General features: G+C 37.4%; 2 protein-coding genes across 9 annotated transcripts in view; both read left to right on the top strand.

Annotated features, from left to right (window-relative positions):
• LOC137011632 (R3H domain-containing protein 2) overlaps positions 1-12,503 on the top strand; it is a 69,561-nt gene extending 57,058 nt beyond the window's left edge. For all 8 annotated transcript variants that reach the window (XM_067374647.1, XM_067374646.1, XM_067374645.1 and 5 more), the window contains 8 exons: positions 3,219-3,379; positions 3,469-3,626; positions 4,457-4,557; positions 5,772-5,917; positions 6,021-6,165; positions 10,621-10,715; positions 11,212-11,296; positions 11,516-12,503. In XM_067374647.1, coding sequence (XP_067230748.1) covers positions 3,219-3,379; positions 3,469-3,626; positions 4,457-4,557; positions 5,772-5,917; positions 6,021-6,165; positions 10,621-10,715; positions 11,212-11,296; positions 11,516-11,841 — 1,217 coding nt within the window. In that variant the 3' untranslated portion in view covers positions 11,842-12,503. The remainder of the gene's footprint in view (positions 1-3,218; positions 3,380-3,468; positions 3,627-4,456; positions 4,558-5,771; positions 5,918-6,020; positions 6,166-10,620; positions 10,716-11,211; positions 11,297-11,515) is intronic.
• Positions 12,504-17,520: 5,017 nt separating this feature from the next.
• Positions 17,521-26,500, top strand: part of LOC137011196 (SH3 and cysteine-rich domain-containing protein 3-like) — an 11,624-nt gene continuing 2,644 nt past the window's right edge. The window contains exons 1-11 of the mRNA XM_067373869.1: positions 17,521-17,541; positions 19,019-19,082; positions 19,285-19,363; positions 20,962-21,118; positions 21,208-21,305; positions 21,525-21,606; positions 23,156-23,253; positions 23,370-23,436; positions 23,571-23,614; positions 23,714-23,817; positions 23,907-23,958. Coding sequence (XP_067229970.1) covers positions 19,063-19,082; positions 19,285-19,363; positions 20,962-21,118; positions 21,208-21,305; positions 21,525-21,606; positions 23,156-23,253; positions 23,370-23,436; positions 23,571-23,614; positions 23,714-23,817; positions 23,907-23,958 — 801 coding nt within the window. The 5' untranslated portion in view covers positions 17,521-17,541; positions 19,019-19,062. The remainder of the gene's footprint in view (positions 17,542-19,018; positions 19,083-19,284; positions 19,364-20,961; positions 21,119-21,207; positions 21,306-21,524; positions 21,607-23,155; positions 23,254-23,369; positions 23,437-23,570; positions 23,615-23,713; positions 23,818-23,906; positions 23,959-26,500) is intronic.

Raw genomic sequence — 26,500 nt, 5'->3', positions numbered from 1 at the left:
CATGTGATCCTCCCTATAAAACAAGCTCACGTGGTTTTGGAGCTCTTCAGGTTCCAGGAAGTCCATTATCACCATTCAGTCAAAATCGTGCTTTGGTAAATTCTAATTATCATTAATAAGTCTAAATTATGATAATTATGAGTCACAAATATGACACAAAAAGTCATGAAAATTATGACGTAAAAATTTTCGAGATAAATGTCAAGATTGATATTAGGGCTGTGCGATATGGACAAAAAAAACCTATCACGATTACTTGATTTTTTTTTCGATTTCGATTTTATTCACGATTTTGACACAAACAGACATGCTTTACAGTTATAAATGCATTCTGTGTGAATTTGAAACATATTTCCAAAGGAAACCAATTAGAGCTTTATCGAAAAGTTAACACGTCTCTAACAGACAATGGCCTAAATAAATAATTATAAATTCCGATGTTCTGCTTGACCACCACATATCTGAAGTAGTTGCGTATTTCACTTGTTTTAACTCCGATTCAACACTGGCCTCGCATGTGAAATACATCTCAGGGATGGCAACTCTTGAAAAATAACTTTGCGATGGCAGCTGATATCTCTTATCAAGGGTCTGTATCATTTTTTGGAAGCCGTCTTTACTGACGATATTTGCGGGCACCATATCTTTGCATAAATTATATCGTGTTTCTCTGTTTGAGAGCGCATTTCCTCTTCTTCACATCTGCGACAAAACAGTTGATTATTTATGAACAAAAGCTCACAGAAACGTGAAAATGGTCTCATTTGATAGAAAATATGCCAAAGGCATACAGAAGTTCAAAAAGGCATAAAGAAATAACTAGGGATGCTCACATTGACCGTTTAACCGTTAACAGAAAGTAAGAATTTTAACCGATTAATACTATCAGTTAAACGTTTTTTTTTTTTGTTTTTTTTTGCTGCATGGTTAGAGAAACATATGCTTATTTGTTTCACACGTGGCAGACATATTTCGCTAAGCAACAAGCAAAATGAAGCGAGTGAAAAGAAGTACTGAAGTAGAAATGGTTACCCTGTTTTGCCGCAATGACAGATTGACAGGTCTTGCAAATTACCTGGCTCTGTGATAAGTCATCTCTCCTGCATCCAAAGTAATCCCACACCACAGATGTTGATTTTTTTGGGGGGCACCAAGTTCTTATCCTGTCCTGAACTCATCTTCCCTGTTTCTGTTGAGTATCTGTCGTTATGCCCGGTCTGTTCTGTTCTCGCGCTCAATTTAGCTGCGCTGCATTCTGATTGGTTCGGAGGTTGGGGCCAGGAGCGCGGGAAAAATCGTGCTATGAAGCGATTTAGAAATCGCGCATGCTCAAATCGCGATTTTATTACGATTTCGATTAATCGCACAGCCCTAATTGATATTGTAAGTCATAAGATGTTTGAAATTGACAAATTGAAATTTAGTTTTTAAAAAATCTAAATTATAAGATTAAAGTCAAAATTATGAAACTAAAAAGTCAAATTCATGACTTCAATTTTGATGTTTATCATGTCAATTCAAAGATAATTGAATTTTACAAATTGAAATTGAGTATAAAAAGTGAAAGTTATCAGATTAAAAACTCATAAAATAGTTGAATTTGACGAATCAAAATTATGGGTTTAAAAAAATCTAAATTATGGGATTGAAAAGTCAAAATTATGAGACTAAAATATCAAATATAAGACATTGAAAGTTCTAAGACAAATCAAAATTATGGCATGTAATTATGATTAAAAATTGTTATGAGAAAAGTTATGACTGTTGAAATTGACTATTAGTAATTATTAGTTGAAACTGACAAATCGAATTTTGAGTTAAAAAAAATTGTCATTTGAATTTGAAAGTCACAATTATGAAATAAAAAATGTAATTTGTCAAGGTAGTTGAAATTGACAAATTTAAATAAGTTTAAAGTCAAATTTATGATAATGAAATGTCAAGTATGACATAAGAAAAAATGTACTTAGTTCAAGGTAGTTGAATTCTACAAATTGAAATTGTTTAAAAAGTCAAAATTATGACATGAAACCGAATAGAGAAAATTATATATAAAGTCATAATTATGAGTCGAAATTGACAGTCATTATTAGATGGTTGAAATTGTCAAATCGACAGTTTAAAAAGTCAAAATTATGAGACTAAAATGTCAAATATAAGACATTGAAAGTTCTAAGACTAATCAAAATTATGACATTGTTGTAATTATGATAAAAGAAAAGTCAAAGTTATGACTGTTGAAATTGACACATAATTATTAGTTGAAACTGACAAATTGAATTTTGAGTTTAAAAAATTGTCATTTGAATTTGAAAGTCACAATAATGAAATAAAAAATGTAATTAGTTCAAGGTAGTTTCGACAAATTTAAATATGTTTAAAGTCAAAATTATGATAATGAAAAGTCAAGCATGACATCATAAGAAAAAATTAACTTAGTTCAAGGTAGTTGAATTCTACAAATTGAAATTGTTTAAAAAGTCAAAATTATGACATGAAACCGAATAGAGAAAATTATATATAAAGTCATAATTATGAGTCGAAATTGACAGTCATTATTAGATGGTTGAAATTGTCAAATCGACAGTTTAAAAAGTCAAAATTATACTAAATTGTGAAATTTATGACCCTGAAAGACAAATCAAAATTATGACAATGTTGTAATTATGATATTAAATAGTTATGAGAAAAGTCAGTTAAATTGACTCAAACTCAATTTGGCATTTTCAACTAATAATTATGAGTTTAAAGTTTTGAGATTGAAAGCCAAAATTATGACATAAAAAGTCACAATTATGAAATAAAAAATTAATTAGTTCAAGGCAGTTGAAATTGACAAATCAAAATTATAAGTTTAAAGTCAAAATTATGAAATTAAAAAGTCAACATTATAATTTTGACCCCATAATTATGACTTAGTATGTCATAATTTTGATGTTTTATGTCTTTTCAAGTCATAATTATGAATTTCTAAATAACCCTCTGCGGACACACTGAAGGGAAAGTGGCAGTTCTGTCGACTCTTGACCATAGTACAGGGTTGCTCAAGCATGATTCTTGTGTGGACTGAATGGGCTTCCATCCGTCTGTCTCAGAAGACTCCTGCCGCTTTTATGCTCTCTTATATTGATGTCTCATATTAAAGTTCATTGATTCGCTCTGAACGACTCCCTCATGAGCGGTTTGAAGCCTGATGCGCTTTTGTTTTGCGTGAGCAGCTCCGCTCCAGCCCATGATGACCAGTCAGCAGCCTGCGTACCAGGGCATGATGGGAGTACAGCAGCCGCAGAGCGCCAGTATGATGAGCACACAGCGCACGGGCATGAACGGACAGATGCAGAGCATGATGGTCCAGTACCCCCCCATGCCCTCCTATCAGGTGTGTGTGCGTGTGTGTGTGTGTGTGTGTGTGTGTGTGTGGATGCGTGTGCATCTGTGACTGACAGCTCCACCTGTGTGCCGTTGCAGGTTCCTGTAGCCAATGAGAGTCCGTCTGTGGTGCAGCAGCAGTACCAGCAGCCCGTCATGGTGCCCGTCAGCCAGTCAGTACAGGGAGCCATGCCGACTGCCGCGCCCATGCCCGTCTACTACAGTGTACTGACACCCACACAACAGAACAGCACAAGGTACACACACGCTAACGCTAGCCAATCATATCAGCGTCTTAAAAACAGATCATTTCAGACAGAATGAAGGTTGAAAATAATAATTTTTCCACATATGATCAAAATAAATGTATTAAAGGTGCAGTAAGCGATTGTTGAGAAAAGTTGTTGATATTTAAAAACACCAAAACAAACACGCCCCTACCCAAAATGACCACACCCCTATCTTGATGGCTCCGCCCCAAAATTCACAAGCCTGCTATGCATCCCTCCCCTCTAATGAGTGGACACGCCCCTTACTGCTGATTGGCTACAAGTGTGTTTTGGCACTCAGTCCGATTGACTTTCAACAGTGTTTGTCAGAAATCGCTTACTGCACCTTTAAATCAGTAATATGAATTATATGAATTTTGAGATATATTTAAAAAAACGCTGAATGTAAACCGCAAGATGCGGATAAAATCTTAAAATGTGCATACAAAAAGTATGCTATATCATTTTTTTTATTCAATAAGAAAATGTGCGCATAAACCATGATGGGGAACAATAAATCCCTTGATGTGCAACAACTTTGCCTCAGCAGAGGCTGTGATTGGATAACTGGACTAACCAGCAGACCAGTCGCATCGCAGCATCTCAAATGATGGTTTGGTGGTTCTGAAACACCTGAGTCAAAGTCTGACATCACAATGATTTGGTTTAAGCATCTCACACGATTGCGTTCCCAAACACCAGCATCCAAACGCATGAGAACATGACAGTTTCCTAGGAAGTCACGATTTTGTCTTTAACACATGGGATGGAAACGCTGCTTTATTCGCCATCCCAATTCCTGTGTGTGTGTGTTTCAGTCCATCTGTGGGTTACCTGCAGCCGCCCACTTCAGATCAGTACCAGATGACCCAGTCTGCCTCACCCTGCAGCCCACAGCCAATACAACAGCAGTATTCAGGTATCCCACAACCACCCTGGACACATGCATTCATATCGTTACCTAAAACTGCAATGAAAACAAAAACTACTTAAAATAAATAAAGCTGAAAGACAATAAAATATTACATCTAAAACAAACTTATTTCAATTAGTTGTCGAGGAAACCTTTCTATTTTTTAAAGTATAAGTTAAAAACTTTATATATAATATTATATGGAAAAATAATAAAATATTACATGGAAAAACTTAGCAACATTTCTTATTTTTGTTTTGGCAACTAGCTGGAATAAGTTGAAGTGAAACTCAAACTAAATAAAAGGAAAAGACATTTAAAGTTGCAAAAGCACAAAACAAAATTAATAAAAATTAAAACTAAAATTGAAAATGTAACCCTAACTGGAAAAATATTAATAAATTCTGTAGTAGTTTTAATACTACACTATAATTCTTAAATAATACAGAAAAATCACACCATGATCAGTAATGAACAATATATTAACAATATATTAACTACAATTTACAAATAATTTACCCATTGTGCATCAGTAAATATCTGCATTATCTGCCCAATAGCTAAACATTTAAATAATTTAAAGTCCCCCTGTTATGATATTTTAAAGGTTCATAATTTTGTTTTGGCGCTTGGAAGTCAAAAAACACTTTAATTTTCTCATAATATCCTCTGCAGCATCAGCTTTTTTCTCACAGTATCTGAAAAACTTCAATCAAGGATTCAGTCTCTCTAAACTCCGCCTTTCTGAGACCTACTCTGCTCTGATTGGTCAGACGGTCCAGTCTGCTGTGATTGGTCTTAAACCAAATGCTCATTATTATATCTGAATCTCAGCACTTGATACACAGTGATACAAACAGTAACAGGTTTACCGTATCAATCTCATCAAAGTGGTAAAACCAAAGCAGACGCTGTTGGCCGGCACCCTATGAAAACCTTAGGCTGGCATTATGCAAATTACCAACATAGGTTGAGCAGGAAGTGAGACTGAATTACTGACGACTTGTTTCAGTTCAGAATCAAATTGATCTGCACTTTGATCTTTGGAACTTTGCAGTCCTTTTACATTCATAAACAGCAGTATTATACACTACATGAAAGATAATATCTGAAAAAGCATAATCGGACCAATTTAAGAGTAGTTTTTCTTTGTTATCAGAACTCTATCTAGTTTATTTTGAATTCAGAGTGATGGACACATTTGTGTTGATGTGTTGTAGGGGTCCCGCCTCCCGGTCCCAGTGTCATGGTTATGCAGCTCAGCGTTCCTAATGGACCACAGCCTACCCAAAATGCTTCACTGGTGCAATGGAACCCCTGCAAGTACTATAGCGTGGAGCAGAGACCCAGCAAACCAGAGCACCAGGTATTTCACAGTATTTTTGGCTACATTTGTGAATGAATTTGATCTATCAGGATGACTCACACTCTAATCATCATATTGTGTGTGTGTGTGTGTGTGTGTGTAGGTCAGCACTCAGCTCAGCAGCCCGCTGGCGTCTCCCACACAGTCTCCTGCACCCTCTCCGTCTGGCAGCGTGAACACCGTGTGTCCGGGTCTCGGCCCGCTGCCTCTCATCTCACAGTTCCCTCGGCCCGGTGGGCCAGCACAAGGTACACGTGGTCATTACTACATTAGACATGTCTACAAGAGATCAAATCTGACATTGTGTGTGTGAACAGGCCTTGACATGGACTCATTTTTCTGTCCACACTGAAAGCAAAAAGCTGCACAGAAAAATCGCAATCAATCAGAACCATAGACTAAAAAAATAAGATGGATGATGCACCTTCACTCTCTTCCACTGTAGAAAAGTGAAGCTGTGATAGTGTGCGGGCGATAGTGCTCGTGCGAGTGTGTGCAAGAGTGCACGTGCGAGATTGCGTGGGTGAGTGTGTGCAAGAATGTGCGGGACAATAGTGCTCGTGCGAGTGTGTGCAAGAGTGCACGTGCGAGATTGCGCGGCTGAGTGTGTGCAAGAATGTGCGGGACAAGAGTACGCAGGACAAGAGTGTGTGGGACGATAGTGCGCGGGACCATAGTGTGCGGTTGAGAATGTGTGGCCGAGTACGAGAGTGAACAGGTGAGAGTGTGTGGGCAAGTGTGTATGAGAATACGTGAGCAAGTGTGTGCGAGACGATAGTGCGTGTGTGAGAGTCTTTGGGTGAGTGTGTGCAAGAGAGTGCGGGTGAGTGTGCGAGAGTGTGTGGGATGATAGTGTTCGTGCAAATGTGTGCAAGAGTGCAAGAATATGTGGAACGAGAGTGCGTGGGTGAGAGTGTGCAGGTGAGTGTGCGAGACGATAGTGTGACATTGTGAGAGTGAGTGTGTGGTGAGTGTGTGCAAGAGTGCACACACACGAGAGTGTGCGGGACGAGAGTGCGCGGGTCGAGAGTGCGCGGGACGAGAGTGCGCGGGACGAGAGCGCGCGGGACGAGAGCACGCGGGACGAGAGCGCGCGGGACGAGAGTGCGCGGGTCGAGAGTGCGCGGGTCGAGAGTGCACACACACAAGTGTGCGCGGGACGAGAGTGCGCGGGACGAGAGCGCGCGGGACGAGAGCGCGCGGGTCGAGAGCGCGCAGGACGAGAGTGCGCGGGTCGAGAGTGCGCGGGTCGAGAGTGCACACACACAAGTGTGCGCGGGTCGAGAGGTGCTCGGTTCGAGAGTGCGCGGGTCGAGAGTGCGCGGGTCGAGAGTGCACACACACAAGTGTCCGCGGGACGAGAGTGCGCGGGTCGAGAGTGCACACACACGAGAGTGCGCGGGTCGAGAGTGCACACACACGAGAGTGCGCGGGTCGAGAGTGCGCGGGTCGAGAGTGCGCGGGTCGAGAGTGCGCGGGTCGAGAGTGGGCGGGTCGAGAGTGCGCGGGTCGAGAGTGGGCGGGTCGAGAGTGCGCGGGACGAGAGTGCGCGGGACGAGAGTGCGCGGGACGAGAGTGCGCGGGTCGAGAGTGCGCGGGTCGAGAGTGGGCGGGTCGAGAGTGCGCGGGACGAGAGTGCGCGGGACGAGAGTGCGCGGGTCGAGAGTGCGCGGGTCGAGAGTGCGCGGGTCGAGAGTGCGCGGGTCGAGAGTGCGCACACACAAGTGTGCGCGGGTCGAGAGTGCGCGGGTCGAGAGTGCGCGGGTCGAGAGTGCGCGGGTCGAGAGTGCGCGGGACGAGAGTGCGCGGGCGAGAGTGTGTGAGATGATAGTGCAAGAATGTGCGGGACGAGTGTGTGGGCGATTGTGTATGAGAGTGTGCAGGTGAGTGTGCGAGATGATAGTGTGACATTGTGCGAGTGAGTGTGTGGTGAGTGTGAGTGTGTGCAAGAGTGCACACACACAAGTGTGCGCGGGACGAGAGTGCGCGGGTCGAGAGTGGGCGGGTCGAGAGTGGGCGGGTCGAGAGTGGGCGGGTCGAGAGTGGGCGGGTCGAGAGTGGGCGGGTCGAGAGTGGGCGGGTCGAGAGTGGGCGGGTCGAGAGTGGGCGGGTCGAGAGTGGGCGGGTCGAGAGTGCGCGGGTCGAGAGTGCGCGGGACGAGAGTGCGCGGGCGAGAGTGTGTGAGATGATAGTGCAAGAATGTGCGGGACGAGTGTGTGGGCGATTGTGTATGAGAGTGTGCAGGTGAGTGTGCGAGATGATAGTGTGACATTGTGCGAGTGAGTGTGTGGTGAGTGTGAGTGTGTGCAAGAGTGCACACACACAAGTGTGCGCGGGACGAGAGTGCGCGGGTCGAGAGTGCGCGGGTCGAGAGTGCGCGGGTCGAGAGTGCGCGGGTCGAGAGTGCACACACACAAGTGTGCGCGGGACGAGAGCGCGCGGGACGAGAGCGCGCGGGTCGAGAGCGCGCAGGACGAGAGTGCGCGGGTCGAGAGTGCGCGGGTCGAGAGTGCACACACACAAGTGTGCGCGGGTCGAGAGGTGCACGGGTCGAGAGTGCGCGGGTCGAGAGTGCGCGGGTCGAGAGTGCACACACACAAGTGTCCGCGGGTCGAGAGTGCGCGGGACGAGAGTGCGCGGGTCGAGAGTGCGCGGGACGAGAGCGCGCGGGACGAGAGCGCGCGGGACGAGAGCGCGCAGGACGAGAGTGCGCGGGTCGAGAGTGCGCGGGTCGAGAGTGCACACACACAAGTGTGCGCGGGTCGAGAGTGCGCGGGTCGAGAGTGCACACACACAAGTGTGCGCGGGTCGAGAGGTGCACGGTTCGAGAGCGCGCGGGACGAGAGCGCGCGGGACGAGAGCGCGCGGGTCGAGAGCGCGCAGGACGAGAGTGCGCGGGTCGAGAGTGCGCGGGTCGAGAGTGCACACACACAAGTGTGCGCGGGTCGAGAGGTGCACGGTTCGAGAGTGCGCGGGACGAGAGCGCGCGGGACGAGAGCGCGCGGGTCGAGAGCGCGCAGGACGAGAGTGCGCGGGTCGAGAGTGCGCGGGTCGAGAGTGCACACACACAAGTGTGCGCGGGTCGAGAGGTGCACGGTTCGAGAGTGCGCGGGTCGAGAGTGCGCGGGTCGAGAGTGCACACACACAAGTGTCCGCGGGACGAGAGTGCGCGGGTCGAGAGTGCACACACACGAGAGTGCGCGGGTCGAGAGTGCGCGGGTCGAGAGTGCGCGGGTCGAGAGTGCGCGGGTCGAGAGTGCGCGGGTCGAGAGTGCGCGGGTCGAGAGTGCGCGGGTCGAGAGTGCGCGGGACGAGAGTGCGCGGGACGAGAGTGCGCGGGTCGAGAGTGCGCGGGACGAGAGTGCGCGGGTCGAGAGTGCGCGGGTCGAGAGTGCGCGGGACGAGAGTGCGCGGGACGAGAGTGCGCGGGTCGAGAGTGCGCGGGTAGAGATTGCGCACACACAAGTGTGCGCGGGTCGAGAGTGCGCGGGTCGAGAGTGCGCGGGTCGAGAGTGCGCGGGTCGAGAGTGCGCGGGACGAGAGTGCGCGGGCGAGAGTGTGTGAGATGATAGTGCAAGAATGTGCGGGACGAGTGTGTGGGCGATTGTGTATGAGAGTGTGCAGGTGAGTGTGCGAGATGATAGTGTGACATTGTGCGAGTGAGTGTGTGGTGAGTGTGAGTGTGTGCAAGAGTGCACACACACAAGTGTGCGCGGGACGAGAGTGCGCGGGACGAGAGTGCGCGGGTCGAGAGTGGGCGGGTCGAGAGTGGGCGGGTCGAGAGTGGGCGGGTCGAGAGTGGGCGGGTCGAGAGTGCGCGGGTCGAGAGTGCGCGGGTCGAGAGTGGGCGGCTCGAGAGTGCGCGGGTCGAGAGTGCGCGGGTCGAGAGTGCGCGGGTCGAGAGTGCGCGGGTCGAGAGTGGGCGGGTCGAGAGTGCGCGGGACGAGAGTGCGCGGGACGAGAGTGCGCGGGACGAGAGTGCGCGGGTCGAGAGTGCGCGGGTCGAGAGTGCGCGGGTCGAGAGTGCGCGGGTCGAGAGTGCGCGGGTCGAGAGTGCGCGGGTCGAGAGTGCACACACACAAGTGTGCGCGGGTCGAGAGTGCGCGGGTCGAGAGTGCGCGGGTCGAGAGTGCGCGGGTCGAGAGTGCGCGGGACGAGAGTGCGCGGGCGAGAGTGTGTGAGATGATAGTGCAAGAATGTGCGGGACGAGTGTGTGGGCGATTGTGTATGAGAGTGTGCAGGTGAGTGTGCGAGATGATAGTGTGACATTGTGCGAGTGAGTGTGTGGTGAGTGTGAGTGTGTGCAAGAGTGCACACACACAAGTGTGCGCGGGACGAGAGTGCGCGGGACGAGAGTGGGCGGGTCGAGAGTGGGCGGGTCGAGAGTGGGCGGGTCGAGAGTGGGCGGGTCGAGAGTGGGCGGGACGAGAGTGCGCGGGACGAGAGTGCGCGGGACGAGAGTGCGCGGGACGAGAGTGCGCGAGATGATAGTTCAAGAGTGCGTGTGGGAGAGTGTGTGCAAGAATGTGCGGGACGAGTGTGTGGGCGAGTGTGTACGAGAGTGTGTGGATGAGAGTGCGGGCAAGAGTTTGCGCTGGCGAGAGCGGGCGCGAGTGCACGTGCTTGTGTGCGAGTCGTACTGCCCCATTGACCTGATGCTGTTGCCGTTGACCTTCACTGAGTGTGTGTTTGTGTCTCAGCAGATGGGCGCTACTCTTTACTGGGGCAGCCACTGCAGTACAGTCTGTGTCCTCCCATCATGCACAACCACAACCAGTCCTCTTACAGCTCCCATCAGGTATACATGAAGTGTATATATATATATATATATATATATATATATATATATATATATATATACACAACTCTTAGTATATCGTTTTCTCAATGGATGGATAATGTTGTCTGTTTAGCGAATTTTGAGTATTTAGTGAATTGAATTACTTTTTTCAGTATGTAAATTGAGTCACACCGCTCAGTTAATACAGCGGGGTCCGTTTTGCATTTTTCTAATTTATTACTAATGTTTTCATTACAAATTATATTATCAGCATAAATATACACTAATGGTCAACCGTTTGGAGTCGGTAAGAAATGAATACGTTACCCTAGAGTTTTCCCTAAATCACACTGGTTTAAAATGGACTATGAATGTCATATGTTCAGCGTGATCTCTGATCTTTTGATTACACAGTGTCTGTGTCAGCATTGACTACTAAAAAACCCAATTACTCTTTACTAAACACCACGTCAAGGACTTGAACACATGTCTATGTGTGTGTGTGTTTCCTCAGAGTCAGGGCGTGATGAAGCACGGAGCACGGGGTAAAAGACAAACGCTCAAATCTGCCTCTACAGACCTGGGAACTACTGACGTGGGTAAGAGATCAAACACATTTAATCTGCTCATTCAACCCTGGAAACTGTAGTTCCAGGATTGAAAATTTTTTTTGAAAATTTTTTTGTTCTATCCTGCAAAAAGTCAGTAAGTTTTAGTCCAGTGCATAAACATAAACTCGATTTTTTTTTTTTGGGGGGGGGTTAAATGTTTCAGGTCAAAACACACCATTAACACGATCTCTCCTTGTCTCCCTCCAGTGGTGAGTCGAGTGCTGGAGGTGACCGACCTTCCCGAGGGCATTTCCCGTCCGGAGGCCGAGAAGCTCTTCAACCAGCTCTCGCTCTGCGGCGCCAAGATCCAGTGGCTGAAGGACCCTCAGTGTCCCCGGGGCCCCGGCGGCGGAGGACGGGGGGACGGCAGCGACCCCGCTCACCTGTACACCGTCGTGGCCGTGTTCCCCAACACCATGGCGGCCCAGAGCGCCTCCTTCAAACTCAACAACAGCGGCGGGAGTTTGTTCAAACTGCGCGCCACCAAAAAGAACTATGACTTGCGCGTGCTGGAGAGAGCGAGCTCACAGTGAGTCGGGAGAGAGAGAGAGACCGCAGGACGGAGAGGAAGTCGAAGATCACGTCAAAGGGAAGAGATCATCCTGATGTTCCTTAGGGATCTTTTTTATTATTTTGTATCATTAACAGAAGAGCACATGTGACACAGAAGCGTGTTGCGTTGTATGTGTATCGTATGACACGCGCACACACTCATAGACACAAAGCGGGCGTCTTAAAGGGAGAGTTCGGACGAAAATGAAGGTCTTGTCTTTATTCTCATGACGTTCCAAACCCGTCTGACGTTATTTCAGCGGAGCACAATGAAGAAAAAACATCTTATAAAGATAATGCGTTTGATTGAGAGTCGGTGGTGTTTGACATCATTTGAGATGTAAAGACTTGGAATATATTAAACACGATAAAGCTCAGATGTTCTTCCAAAAAAGTCACACAGGTTTGGAGCAACATGAGGATGAGTAAATGATGAAAGGATCATCATTCTCGTCTCTCGTTTTTCTCCATCGGTCTCCGTCTGTCTCTCTTCCTCCGGCGAGATCTCTCTCTCCTCATCTTTTCTCTGTTCACTTTGGATTTCTTCCTCTTTCACTTTCTAGCGTTTCTTGCTTTCTGTTTTGCCTTAACGCTGTTGTGGACTTCTGTATTGCGCCGTTTATTTTCTCTCTCGCTCTCTCTCTCTCAGATGAATCTTCTTTTCTCGGTTCAGTATATTTATATAAGTGATGTAAGGATTATAAGAAATAATCTATATATTCAGTGATTCTTTTCCCGTGGATAAGTTGACGCTCTTTTCCCGGCCCGCTCCTCCTCCTCTCCTCGTTGTGTTTGCGTTTTTCTGTTGACAGCCGTGCAGAAAGTATCTGAGGTATTTAAAAGTGCACAATGATTGCGAATGTCTACTGTAAATTCCATTTAATCTGTTATTTTTTGTTTGTTTTTAAAAATATAAAAGATAACTCAAAGATTCCTGCAGCGTTTGGGTTTTGTGTAGGTTTGATGGGAAACGTGTCTGTATGAATGTATGTCCGACAAACAAGAAAGATCCAGAATCTTTACTTTCTTTTATTCATATTCTTGGTGTCTCATTTATAAAACATCGGAATTGATCCTAAAGTCCATGGATTTCATCTTGCGTCCACGATTTGGACTTTTTTTTACCAAAATGTATCACTTTTCTGATCACCCCACAACATTAATGACTTATTTAACTTCCAGAAAAACATATTTTCCCATCTCAGGCATCAAATCCCTATTATTATTGCTCATTATTTTAAGTTATGGACACTATGGGAGCTCTCTGAATATTATTATAAAATGTTTTTGTGATAAAATCAACATTTTCCTATTAATCAGATGTCTCTCACACTAATTCAGTCATTGCAAATATAAAAGTTACATAAAGTCTCACACTTTTGCATCTAAAGCCTGAAATGGACACTTTTTGTGACCGAAACATCATCATTTCTGATCAAAGACTAAAATCAGTGAACATTTCATAAAACTAACTTTAAATTACTTTTTCATAAACTAAACAATAAAAATAATAAAAATGTAGGTGTGACGGGGTTGAGTTTTGGCCACTGCTCTAAATCTAGTGAATAAATGGAGATCACATGACATGCATGATATTAAGAAATCATGAATAATGTTGAAATAACAAAGATAATTTTCACAAGTAGTAGTTTTCTGTCTTTAATTGATGTAACGAGTCGTTAATCTCGACAAACACAACATTTCACAACATAATTTAGTTCTAATTATTAAAGAAGGTGCTGATTTGCTCACAGTGTTGTTCAGAAGACTTCTATGATGTCATTTCCTATTAATGATGTCACATAAGCATCAGTTCATTATGGTTTGTGTAACGGGGTTGAGGGGTTACTGAGCTACGGAACTAAATAATGTGATTTTAATGAATAATCATGAATTTACTATGAAAAAAAACAGATGGATATTTATGGGAATGACAAACTGAAATTCTCATTTTATTATTCATATCCCAAGAACACTTTCATAGAAGGCCTCGAGGAATGTGACAAAACAGGTGGAGTCAACTGAAAAAAACTAAATCATTTCTAATATGAAGATCAAATGTGTGTCGTGTTTTTAAACATTATTAAAGGAGACATTTCAATGACTACGAAAATATATTTTGGTGACCCAACAGATAAAATACACTGAAAAAAGGGTCAGAGGGACTCAAATCGTACCTTAATGACTCATTTATAAAGGCAAAAATTGATTATTAATATGTGAAGATGAATGATAACACTTTACAACAAGGTCAAAGGGGGTATGATGATTTTAAAGGCACTGTATATATATATATATATATGTATGCATGTTCTTCTCAGGCTAAATGAAGTAATTAACACACAACAGGTGAACAGAATCATTAATTAAACGCTTGGAAACGGGGTCAAATTACAAGGCAAACAGGAACAGAACTAAAACACAATGAAACTCAACCATAACAGAACACATATGCGACAGTACTGTACTGAAACGACTTTTCATTGCAGATGATGTCATCAAGGCCAAAGACAATTCACTCGTATTACTCTGTATGTGTGGAATAACTTAATTTAATGCTGATAAAGATTACAGCAGTAATATCCGACAGATCTGAGAGAGATTCGCTCCGTTTCTGTGACGGATCTCTCAGGAATCTCACATTAGAAGAACTGATGATCATCATATTCTCACATCACATTCTTGATTCTGATTGGCAGGTGTTTATTAATGCGGCGTTCACATCATGCTGGAGAGCGTTTGACTTTCACGTCTTTGTTAAACTCATAATTACAGGTTAGATTGAGATTTTAAACACTGTCGTGTTGCTTGTTTCAGCAAATTATTACTATCGCTAATTTTAGCTGGTGCTCTTTTTTCTTATCGAAGGCATATAGAGGTGAATTATTGTAGTGATGACGTTTTTCGCTGTCATTAAGTGACATTTTGCTGTGAGTGTTGCTATAGAAACAGCTTTAGTAGTTCCATCGTGACGTGAATGTGATTTATAATTAGAGCGCAGGTGATCACAGCGATATTTCTGATTCAAGTGTTCGATATACAAGAAGTTCATCTGTAATCACTGTGAACTCAGACACAAACAATTCTGAGAACCAAAACTAACAGCTGATTCATAAAACTGCACAGCTGAGAGATATTTCTGGATTTATCTTCATGTCACTACTATCTTTACAAGCGGTTTCAATTAATGGAGCTTCAAAGAGCCAAACAAAGATGAAGAACTAAAAAAACAAACAAATTGGATAAAGTGACTTTTTTAATGACTTAATAAATGCATTTGAATAAATTAGTTTTAACAGAAAGAAGATATACATATGTATATGCAAGTTTATTTGCGGTAGGATTTTTAAAAAATATTTTGAGAAAAGTCTCTTCTGTTAATCAAGGCTGCATTTATTTGATCAAAAATACAGTAAAAAATTTGAAATATTTTTAGAATTTAAGATATCGGTTTTCTATGTGAATATATAGTAAAATATAATTTATTCTTGTGATAAAGCTGCATTTATTTAGTAAAAATAGTGAAATATTTTTAGAATGTAAGATATCGGTTTTCTTTGTGAATATATAGTAAAATATAATTTATTCTTGTGATAAAGCTGCATTTATTTAGTAAAAATAGTGAAATATTTTTAGAATTTAAGATATCGGTTTTCTATGTGAATATATAGTAAAATATAATTTATTCTTGCGATAAAGCTGCATTTATTTAGTAAAAATAGTGAAATATTTTTAGAATTTAAGATATCGGTTTTCTATGTGAATATATAGTAAAATATAATTTATTCTTGTGATAAAGCTGCATTTATTTAGTAAAAATAGTGAAATATTTTTAGAATTTAAGATATCGGTTTTCTATGTGAATATATAGTAAAATATAATTTATTCTTGTGATAAAGCTGCATTTATTTAGTAAAAATAGTGAAATATTTTTAGAATTTAAGATATCGGTTTTCTATGTGAATATATAGTAAAATATAATTTATTCTTGCGATAAAGCTGCATTTATTTAGTAAAAATAGTGAAATATTTTTAGAATGTAAGATATCGGTTTTCTTTGTGAATATATAGTAAAATATAATTTATTCTTGTGATAAAGCTGCATTTATTTAGTAAAAATAGTGAAATATTTTTAGAATTTAAGATATCGGTTTTCTATGTGAATATATAGTAAAATATAATTTATTCTTGTGATAAAGCTGCATTTATTTAGTAAAAATAGTGAAATATATTAGAATGTAAGATATCGGTTTTCTTTGTGAATATATAGTAAAATATAATTTATTCTTGTGATAAAGCTGCATTTATTTAGTAAAAATAGTGAAATATTTTTAGAATGTAAGATATCGGTTTTCTATGTGAATATATAGTAAAATATAATTTATTCTTGTGATAAAGCTGCATTTATTTAGTAAAAATAGTGAAATATTTTTAGAATTTAAGATATCGGTTTTCTATGTGAATATATAGTAAAATATAATTTATTCTTGCGATAAAGCTGCATTTATTTAGTAAAAATAGTGAAATATTTTTAGAATTTAAGATATCGGTTTTCTATGTGAATATATAGTAAAATATAATTTATTCTTGTGATAAAGCTGCATTTATTTAGTAAAAATAGTGAAATATTTTTAGAATTTAAGATATCGGTTTTCTATGTGAATATATAGTAAAATATAATTTATTCTTGTGATAAAGCTGCATTTATTTAGTAAAAATAGTGAAATATTTTTAGAATTTAAGATATCGGTTTTCTATGTGAATATATAGTAAAATATAATTTATTCTTGTGATAAAGCTGCATTTATTTAGTAAAAATAGTGAAATATTTTTAGAATTTAAGATATCGGTTTTCTATGTGAATATATAGTAAAATATAATTTATTCTTGTGATAAAGCTGCATTTATTTAGTAAAAATAGTGAAATATTTTTAGAATTTAAGATATCGGTTTTCTATGTGAATATATAGTAAAATATAATTTATTCTTGTGATAAAGCTGAATTTATTTAGTAAAAATAGTGAAATATTTTTAGAATTTAAGATATCGGTTTTCTATGTGAATATATAGTAAAATATAATTTATTCTTGTGATAAAGCTGCATTTATTTAGTAAAAATAGTGAAATATTTTGTAAAAAAGCTGTTTTTTATGTGAATATATAGTAAAGTGTAATTTATTCCTGTGATCAAAGCTGAATTTTCAGCATCATTACTCCAGTCTTCAGTGTCACATGATCCTTCAGAAATCATTCTAATACAAACAGCATTTATTTTGCTGTTATTTTTGTCACTTTTGATCAATTTAATGCGTCCTTGTTGGATAAAAGTATTATCCACTTTCCTTCAAAAGAAAAAGGGATTATTTACAAAACATTTATGCACATTATGCATCAGTTTACCATGGTATTAGCATGGTAGTCCAGTCAAAGATTATCATGATGCACATCACAAATAAATCCTGTTAGTTTTTGATGCTGATGAATATAAATGTCAGCAGTAGGAGCGTCTCTGCCGGCTCAAACTCCGACAGGTGCAGCTGCTGGAATTCTCAAAATAAACACCGGATCTGTGACTGAATCCACCAACTGTGGGGTGTGTTTGGAGACGGCCGGGCCATCTGAACCAGATCTGCTTCACAATTAACACACGCTTGGGACTGTGAAGATCCTGCTGAGAGACGGTAAGACGTCACATCACTGCTTCATCCTCCTTACAGATGAAAAATAAAGGTTCTTTATTGGCATCAAAGGTTCCATGAAGAACTTTTAATGTCCGTGGAACCACAAAAGGTTCTTTAGATGATTAAAATGTCCTTCACACTAAGAAAAAAATGGTTCTGATCAATGAAATGTTTTTTTGTGGAACCAGAAATAGTTCTTCTGAGACAATGCCGTGAAAAACCTTTATTTTTATAGATGCTTAAATTCTATAAACTGTAATGTTTGAAAAGAATCTAAACTGTAGTGATATAAGAGATACTGATATTGAGCCACACTAGAGATTTATACTTTTATTAAAGTTAATGGATTAAAAATCAAGCTATTTTCTTTAATGTGTGAGAATGTAAATTATACAAATCAACCGTCAACAATATATTATTACAGCTTATATAAAAATATAATTGTCTATTGCTCATGTTAGTTCACAGTGCATTCACTAATGTGTAACTTTTGATCTTAAAATATATTAATAAATTATACACACTACCAATCAAAAGTGTGGAAACATTACTAATGTTTTTGAACAAATATGATCATTAAGGCTGCATTTAATAATAATAAACACAGAAAAAAAAACTATAATATTGTGAAATATTATTACAATTTAAAATGATGGTTTTCTATTTTAATATACTTAAAAATATAATTTATATCCTGTGATCAAAGCTGAATTTTCAGCATCATTACTCCAGTCTTCAGTGTCACATGATCCTTCAGAAATCATTGTGATATGATGATTTGATCACTTTTTATCAATTTAACACATCCGTGCTGAATAAAAGTATTAATTTCTTTCAAAAAAATAAAACAAAAAAACATCACTGACCCCAAACTTTTGAACAGTAGTGTATATTGTTACAAAAGATTTCTATTTTAAATAAATGCTGATATCATTTAACTTTTTATTCATCAAAGAATCCTGAAAAAGTATCACAGATTATAAAATAATATGAAGCAGCACAACTGTTTCCAACATTGATAACAAATCATCATATCAGAATGATTTCTGAAGGATCATGTGACACTGAAGACTGGAGTAATGATGCTGAAAATTCAGCTTTGATCACAGGATATAAATTATATTTTAAAGTATATTAAAATAGAAAACCCTCATTTTAAATTGTAATAATATTTCGCAAATTACTATTTTTTTCTGTATTTATTATGAAATAAATGCAGCCTTAATGAGCATAAGAGACTTTGTTCAAAAACATTAAAAATAGTCATGTTTCCAAACTTTTGGTAGTGTGTATATGGTGAATTCAGGGTGATTGAGACACTTTTTGCCATTCGTGTGTGTGTGTGTATATATATATATATATATATATATATATATATATATATATATATATATATATATATATATATATATATATATATATATATATATATATATATATATATATAAAATGTCTGCGTTTCTGATTGCATCTCTAGTTCCCTCTGCTGGTTGATCAGGAGATCTGCAGGCATCTGCTGTCATGATGGCTCAGTTTGATGCGTATGTGACATCACTTCCCCTCTCTGTCCTCTTTCAGGATTTTTTCTCCATCTCATGGGAATGTCTCTAGTGAATATGTTCTTAATTCTGATCTGATCTGATAATGTCACTGTTTCCTATGAGACGCATTTGAACATGCGACATAAATCTGTTAATCACACGAATGAAGGTTCCCCTCAGCTCCATCTCTGCTGTTTCACAGGCTGGATGACAAGGACTCTCTGGATATCCATGACAATCCTCCCGCCCCGGATAACCTGCTCAAAGAGGAGGACAATACCGTAGGTTCTGATGTCACGATACAGAATATAAACGGGCCGAGAGCATGTGACATCCAGCCTGAGATGTTTGAAGAACGATAGATGTAGATCTATTTACAGAACGATGTTCTGCTCTTTTCCATGAGCTTCACTGACGCTATTGTCACACGCTGGAGATTTCATGAGATTGAGCCCATCAGCTGGTTTTGTGTGGGTGAAATAAGTCGGAGCGCTCAAAACAATATTTAGGCCTCAATTTAAGATTTATGAATCCTATTTGAAATGCTTATGAAATTTACATTCATTTGGATTATACATTTTAACATAAACTAATAAACTTGCATATCTGTCAATCATACATGAACAAAACAGGTTCTGAACCAGCACTAATAAACTGAATGTACTTTAAAAACACAATAATCAGGTTTATATTTTTGACATCAATGAACCTAATCTCATTCATTTTAACTTATTAAATATTGTTTGTTCCATGACTAGACATATTTTAACCATCTTCATACTTTTTAACCCTCATGTGGCAGTCAGAAATAACTGAATAAAATGAATGTACTATATTTTAGTTCGATAATGTATTTTATTTAATATTTTGTGTTTTTATGGTATTTAATTATATTTACACAGTAGTTTTGATCCATTTATTAAATTTTTGAACTCAAATCTTGAATCTTTGCATCACAGACTGAAGTTTTCTCTCTTTTTAAAGAATACAACTGTCAGATTATTGCGAAAAAGTTACTTAAGTTATATAGAAATTTGTTTATTGTTATGAATAATGCACAAAAATACTATTTTCATTTCTTTCATATCTTCTAAAACATTTTTTACTCTAAAACTGTGAGAAAATACATGTAAACAAGTTGTGTTCCAAATTTGAGGTTTATATCTGAAAAAATGAGCTTTCAGTAACAATTATTTGGGCGCAGTACCGAACGCTTCCACTAGATGAAATTGACTTCCCATTTTCCACAACTAGACATATTTTTACCATCTTCATACTTTTTAACCCTCTGGAGCTGCTCGTGTGGCAGTCAAAAATAACTGATTTTATTATTTTATTTTTATTTCCGTGAAATGAATGTACTATATTTTAGTTTGATAATGTATTTTATTTAATATTTTGTGATTTTAGGGTATTCAATTATATTTATACAGTAGTTTTGATCTATTTATTAAATTTTTGAACTCAAATCATGAATCTTTGCATCACAGACTGATGTTTTCTCTCTTTTTAAAGAATACAATTGTCAGATTATTGCTAAAGTGAAAAAAAAGTTACTTAAAAAGTTGTATAGAAATTTGTTTATTCTTATGAATAATGCACAAAAATACTATTTTCATTTCTTTCATATCTTCTAAAACATGTTTTACTCTAAAACTGTGAGAAAATACATGTAAACAAGTTGTGTTCCAAATTTGAGGTTTATATCTGAAAAAATGAGCTTTCAGTAACAATTATTTGGGCGCAGTACCGAACGCTTCCACTAGATGAAATTGACTTCCCATTTTCCGTTTTTAGTATATTGTTTAAACGTGCCCTGAGTTTAAATTGAGGCCGGTGTCGTACACTTACATCCGTGTGTGTTTCCGTCCCTCTTCAGGTGTATTTCATCTATGATGAAGAGGTCGAGGAGGAGGAGAAAGAGGAGCCTCCGCCTCCAGAGCCGGTCCGACCCGTGAACGACAGGCCGCACAAGTTTAAAGACCACTACTGCAAGAAGCCCAAGTTCTGCGACGTCTGCGCGCGGATGATCGTCCGTGAGTTCAGAGGTCAAACGATGCCGTGCTGCTCAGACGCTCCGCTGTGAGGAGGATAAATGTGGCTTTTGTCTTTCTGTGTCTTCTAGTCAATAATAAATTTGCTCTGAGGTGCAAAAACTGTAAGACCAACATCCATCATCAGTGTCGGAGCTACGTGGAGCTTCAGAGGTGCTTCGGCAAAATCGTGAGTATGACCATCTAAGTCCTCACTAGTTAAAAAAGGCTTATAAATTGTCAGAAACGCGTCTGTATTTAAATCTAGTGTGTTGCACGTGTGTCTGTGATGGGTTGGGACTGGGTTAGACCATAGAAAATATCATTAAACTGATATAAAATGAATGGAAGTCTATGAGATGTCCTCACTAATATAGTGAAATAAACGTGTGTGTGTGTGTGTGTTCAGCCTCCAGGTTTCAGACGTGCGTACAGTTCTCCGCTCTACAGCAGTCAGCAGAACGCCACCGTTAAAGAGCTGCTTCCGTTCTGTGAGTGAATCATGTGACTTCATTACAGGCCTCATTATTGACAGCAGAACGCCCAAACTTTACTGCTGCGTCTGCAGAAACACTCAGACACTGTTTCCTACGGATTCAGCTCTAACGAGGAGAATATGAACTCAATTCATCATTCATTTCACCTTCTCTCTTCAGTTCATTACTGTGAGATTTAGACTCGCTAAATCTTACGTCACACACACATCTCATTTCTGTACGCTACTGCGGGATTAGTGATGCTTCTGTGGTGTTTGTGGTGTTTATTTGTGTTAACCTGATATAACCAATAACATGCTTAAACTTAATTTTGGTTATTTATCTGTCTTATTATTATTATTATTATTATTATTATTTAAAGATTATTTTTGTTACTGTTATTTAAAGTTATCATTATAAATGATAACATGAAAATAAATTAAAAATAAAAATAACAATAAATTATATTAAAAATAATAATAATAATTATTATTATTGGTTGTGTTAATAATAATAATAATAATAATAATAATACCAATAATACCAATAATAATAATAATATTATTATTATTATTATTATTATTATTATTATTATTATTTAATAATTTATTATGTTATATATATAATATTATATTAAATAAAATGATATTAAATAAAATGTATTATATACTATATAATAATATATAATTTATAGTTATTTTTGTTTTTAATTTATTTTTATATTATCGTTTATAATAATTTTACATAACTAACAAATAAGCAATCTTTAAATATCAATAATAATAATAATAATAATAGTTTATATAATGATTTATTTTTTTAAAATATATTGTTATACTAATTATAATAACAAAAAATAATGTTATTTAATGATTTATTGTTATTTTTATTTATATAATAATAATAATAATAATAATAATTTATTATTATTATTATTTATTAATAATAATAATTTAATACGATTCACAATTTTTTAAAAATATTTTTATATTATTCAAAATAATACTAAAATAATAAATATAATAATAAATAATAATATAAAATATTTAAAAACATTAAAATATTCATAAATCATATTAAATAACATATTATTATTAGTGGTGTTATTATAAATAATATAAAAATATAAATAATTAATCAATTATATAAAATATTAAAGAATTTACATTTGTTATTGTTATTATTATTTAAATTATTTGTTATTTAAAAAGATTATTCTGAATGATAATATAAAATAAATGAAAACAAATAAACACATTAAATAATATTAAATAATAATTGTTATAATAATAAAATTACTCTTTGTTATTATAAATAATATAAACAATATATTTTGAAGCATAAAATCATAATCATTAACATTTATAATAATTATTATCTGTGTTATTTTAAATAATATAAATATTTAAAAACATAAGATAATAAATGATATGAAATAATAATAATAATTATTATTATTACTATTGACATTTAAAGATTATTTATTTGATATTATTATTATCATTTTAAATGATTATTATTATTATTGTAGTTGAACTGCAGAGCTGTAATTGTCTGTCTGTAGCTCAGACGAACCGCACTGATCCGGTGTACGAGACGCTGCGCATCGGTGTCATCATGGCCAACAAGGAGCGGAAGAAAGCGTCAGAAGACAAGAAGAACGTGAGCATGAAAACACTTTCACAAAAAGATATATTTACAACTCATACAAATCTATAAGAGGCTAACAGATCATATTCATACGTCTATATGAACTGTAAACATGCACACATTACCAGATGATGATGATGATGATGGAGGAAGAGGAGATGCAACCGAAAGCAGAGGAAGCTGCTGATGAAGGAGGTACAGAACATGTGAAATATGAGCCGATTCATCTGAATGTTGTTAATATCTGGTGATTGTAGTTGAATTCACTGTGATTGTGATGTAGATGAAGGTCTCAAATCAAACGCTCTTCATCTTTACTCTCTGTCCAGCAAATCAAGAAGAAAAGAAAGACAAAGCAGCAGCAGACGACAAGGTCAGAGATCAGATGATGATGATGATGATGAAGAAGAACGTCTCTCATTGGTCAGCACTTGTTCAGCGTTCTCTCCTCTTCTGTGTCTGTTTGTTTCAGAATAAGAAGCTTCAGCCGGGTAAACTGGGCGTCTTCTCTCACTCTCATTATTATCTCGCCCTGTATCGCTTCAAAGCCATAGAGAAGGACGACCTGGACGTGCAGTGAGTCTCATCTAGCGCATCTGTATCTATACACATCATCATCTGTCTCCTCTGTATGATTCATCCGTCTCTGTGTTTGTGTCCTTCAGTCCAGGAGATCGAATCACTGTGATCGATGATTCTAACGAGGAGTGGTGGAGAGTGAGTGATTCACTGATTCACACTCAACTCACGCTTATCAATGATTCTGATTCAAAAAACAACATTTACAAGCATTTAGAGCACTTATTATAATTCTGTTCAAAAGTTTGGGCTTGGTAAGAGTTTTTACTGTTTGTGAAAGAGTCTCTTCTGCTCATCAGAGCTGCGTTTATTTGATCAAAAATACAGTAAAAAATAGTTAAATTTTTCCAATGTAAAACAGCTGTTTTCTATGTGAATATATAGTAAAGTGTAATTTATTCCTGTGATCAAAGCTGAATTTAATAAAAAATACAGTAAAAAATGTGAAATATTATTGCAATGTAAATCAGCTGTTTTCTATGTGAATATATAGTAAAATATAACTTATTCTTGTGATAAAGCTGAATTTATTTAATTAAAAATATAGTAAAAATTGTGAAATATTATTCCAATGTAAATCAGCTGTTTTCTATGTGAATATATAGTAAAGTGTAATTTATTCCTGTGATCAAAGCTGAATTTTCAGCATCATTACTCCAGTCTTCAGTGTCACATGATCCTTCAGAAATCATTCTAATATGATGAAACATTTATGATTATTATCAATGTTGAAAACAGTTGAAATAGAATCTTTTGTAACATTATAAATGTCTTTACTGTCACTTTTGAAAATAAGTGGCAGAAAGAATGGGATGAAAATAAAAATAAGCTAGTATAAAAAGAAGTACCTTTTATAATTTCAAATCAAGACATGATCAAGTTGTCTTCACTAGGTGTAGACTGGGGCACTCAAGACTTACCCATGGGTTTTTATTAATTGGAGAAGTTCCTCCTTTATGTCTTTCATGTAATGTTCCTTTGACTATTAAGCATATTCTGTTGAATTGTAATTTTTATGATACTGCTAGAAAACGCCTTTATTCAGAAACATGCTTGCATGGAATATTTGAAAATGTACCACCTGAATGTATTTTAGATTTTCTATCTTATGTTAAGTTGAAATGCTTTATATAATGTAAATTTTATGGATGATATTGACCTTTTTGCCATGTAAATAGCCTAACATCTCGTAAAAACGTAATAAACAAACTGTCACTTTTGAAAAAAAATTCCCAAACTTTTGAACAGTAATGTGTGTTAAATACGGAAGAGGATTAGGGCCAAGCAAAAGCAAAAGTTAAAGTTGTTACATTTAGAGAAAAACCTCATTAAATTTTGAGAAAAAAGTTGAGATAAAATGTTGAAAATAAAGTCATTAAATTACGAGAAAAAAGTTGTTAAATTACGAGAACAAATTCGTTAAATTATGAGAAAAATGTCGTTAAATTTCGAGAAAAAGTTGAGATAAAATGTTGAGAATGAACTCATTAAATTACGAGAAAAAAGTCGTTAACATACGAGAACAAATTTGTTAAATTACGAGAAAAAATTTGTTAAATTACGAGAAAAAATGTGTTAAATTACAAGAAAAATGACGTTAAATTACGAGAACAAATTTGATAAATTACGAGAAAAAAGTCGTTAAATTACCAGAACAAATTCATTAAATTACGAGAAAAAAGTCGTTAAATTACCAGAACAAATTCATTAAATTACAAGAACAAATTTGTTAAATTACTAGAAAAAAGTCGTTAAATTACAAGAACAAATTCGTTAAATTACGAGAAAAAAGTCGTTAAATTACGAGAACAAATTTGTTAAATTACAAGAAAAAAGTCATTAAATTACAAGAACAAATTTGTTAAATTACGAGAAAAAAGTCGTTAAATTACCAGAACAAATTCATTAAATTACAAGAAAAAAGTCGTTAAATTACCAGAACAAATTCATTAAATTACAAGAACAAATTTGTTAAATTACAAGAAAAAAGTCGTTAAATTACAAGAACAAATTCGTTAAATTACGAGAAAAAAGTCGTTAAATTACGAGAACAAATTTGTTAAATTACAAGAAAAAAGTCGTTAAATTACAAGAACAAATTTGTTAAATTATGAGAAAAAAGTCGTTAAATTACGAGAACAAATTTGCTAAATTACAAGAAAAAAGTCGTTAAATTACAAGAACAAATTTGTTAAATTACAAGAAAAAAGTCGTTAAATTACGAGAACAAATTTGCTAAATTACAAGAAAAAAGTCGTTAAATTACAAGAACAAATTCGTTAAATTACGAGAAAAATGTCGTTAAATTTCGAGAAAAAAGTTGAGATAAAAAGTTGAATAAACTCGTTAAATTACGAGAACAAATTTGTTAAATTACGAATTTTTTTCTTATAATTTAAAGACTTTTTTCTCGTAATTTAATGACTTTATTCTCAACATTTTATCTCAACTTTTTTTCTCAATATTTAACGACTTTTTTTCTCATAATTTAACGAATTTGTTCTCATAATCTAACGACTTTTTTCTCGTAATTTAATGACTTTATTCTCAACATTTTCTCGACTTTTTTCTCATAATCTAACGATTTTTTTCTCGTAATTTAATGACTTTATTCTCAACATTTTATCTCGAGTTTTTTCTCGAAATTTAACAATTTTAATCTCGAGATGGTTTTATTTTT

The sequence above is a fragment of the Chanodichthys erythropterus genome, chromosome 21, assembly GCF_024489055.1.
Source record: "Chanodichthys erythropterus isolate Z2021 chromosome 21, ASM2448905v1, whole genome shotgun sequence".
Lineage (NCBI taxonomy): Eukaryota > Metazoa > Chordata > Actinopteri > Cypriniformes > Xenocyprididae > Chanodichthys > Chanodichthys erythropterus.
The sequence above is the reverse complement of the archived record's forward strand: the minus strand, read 5'-3'. Positions and strand labels throughout refer to the sequence as shown.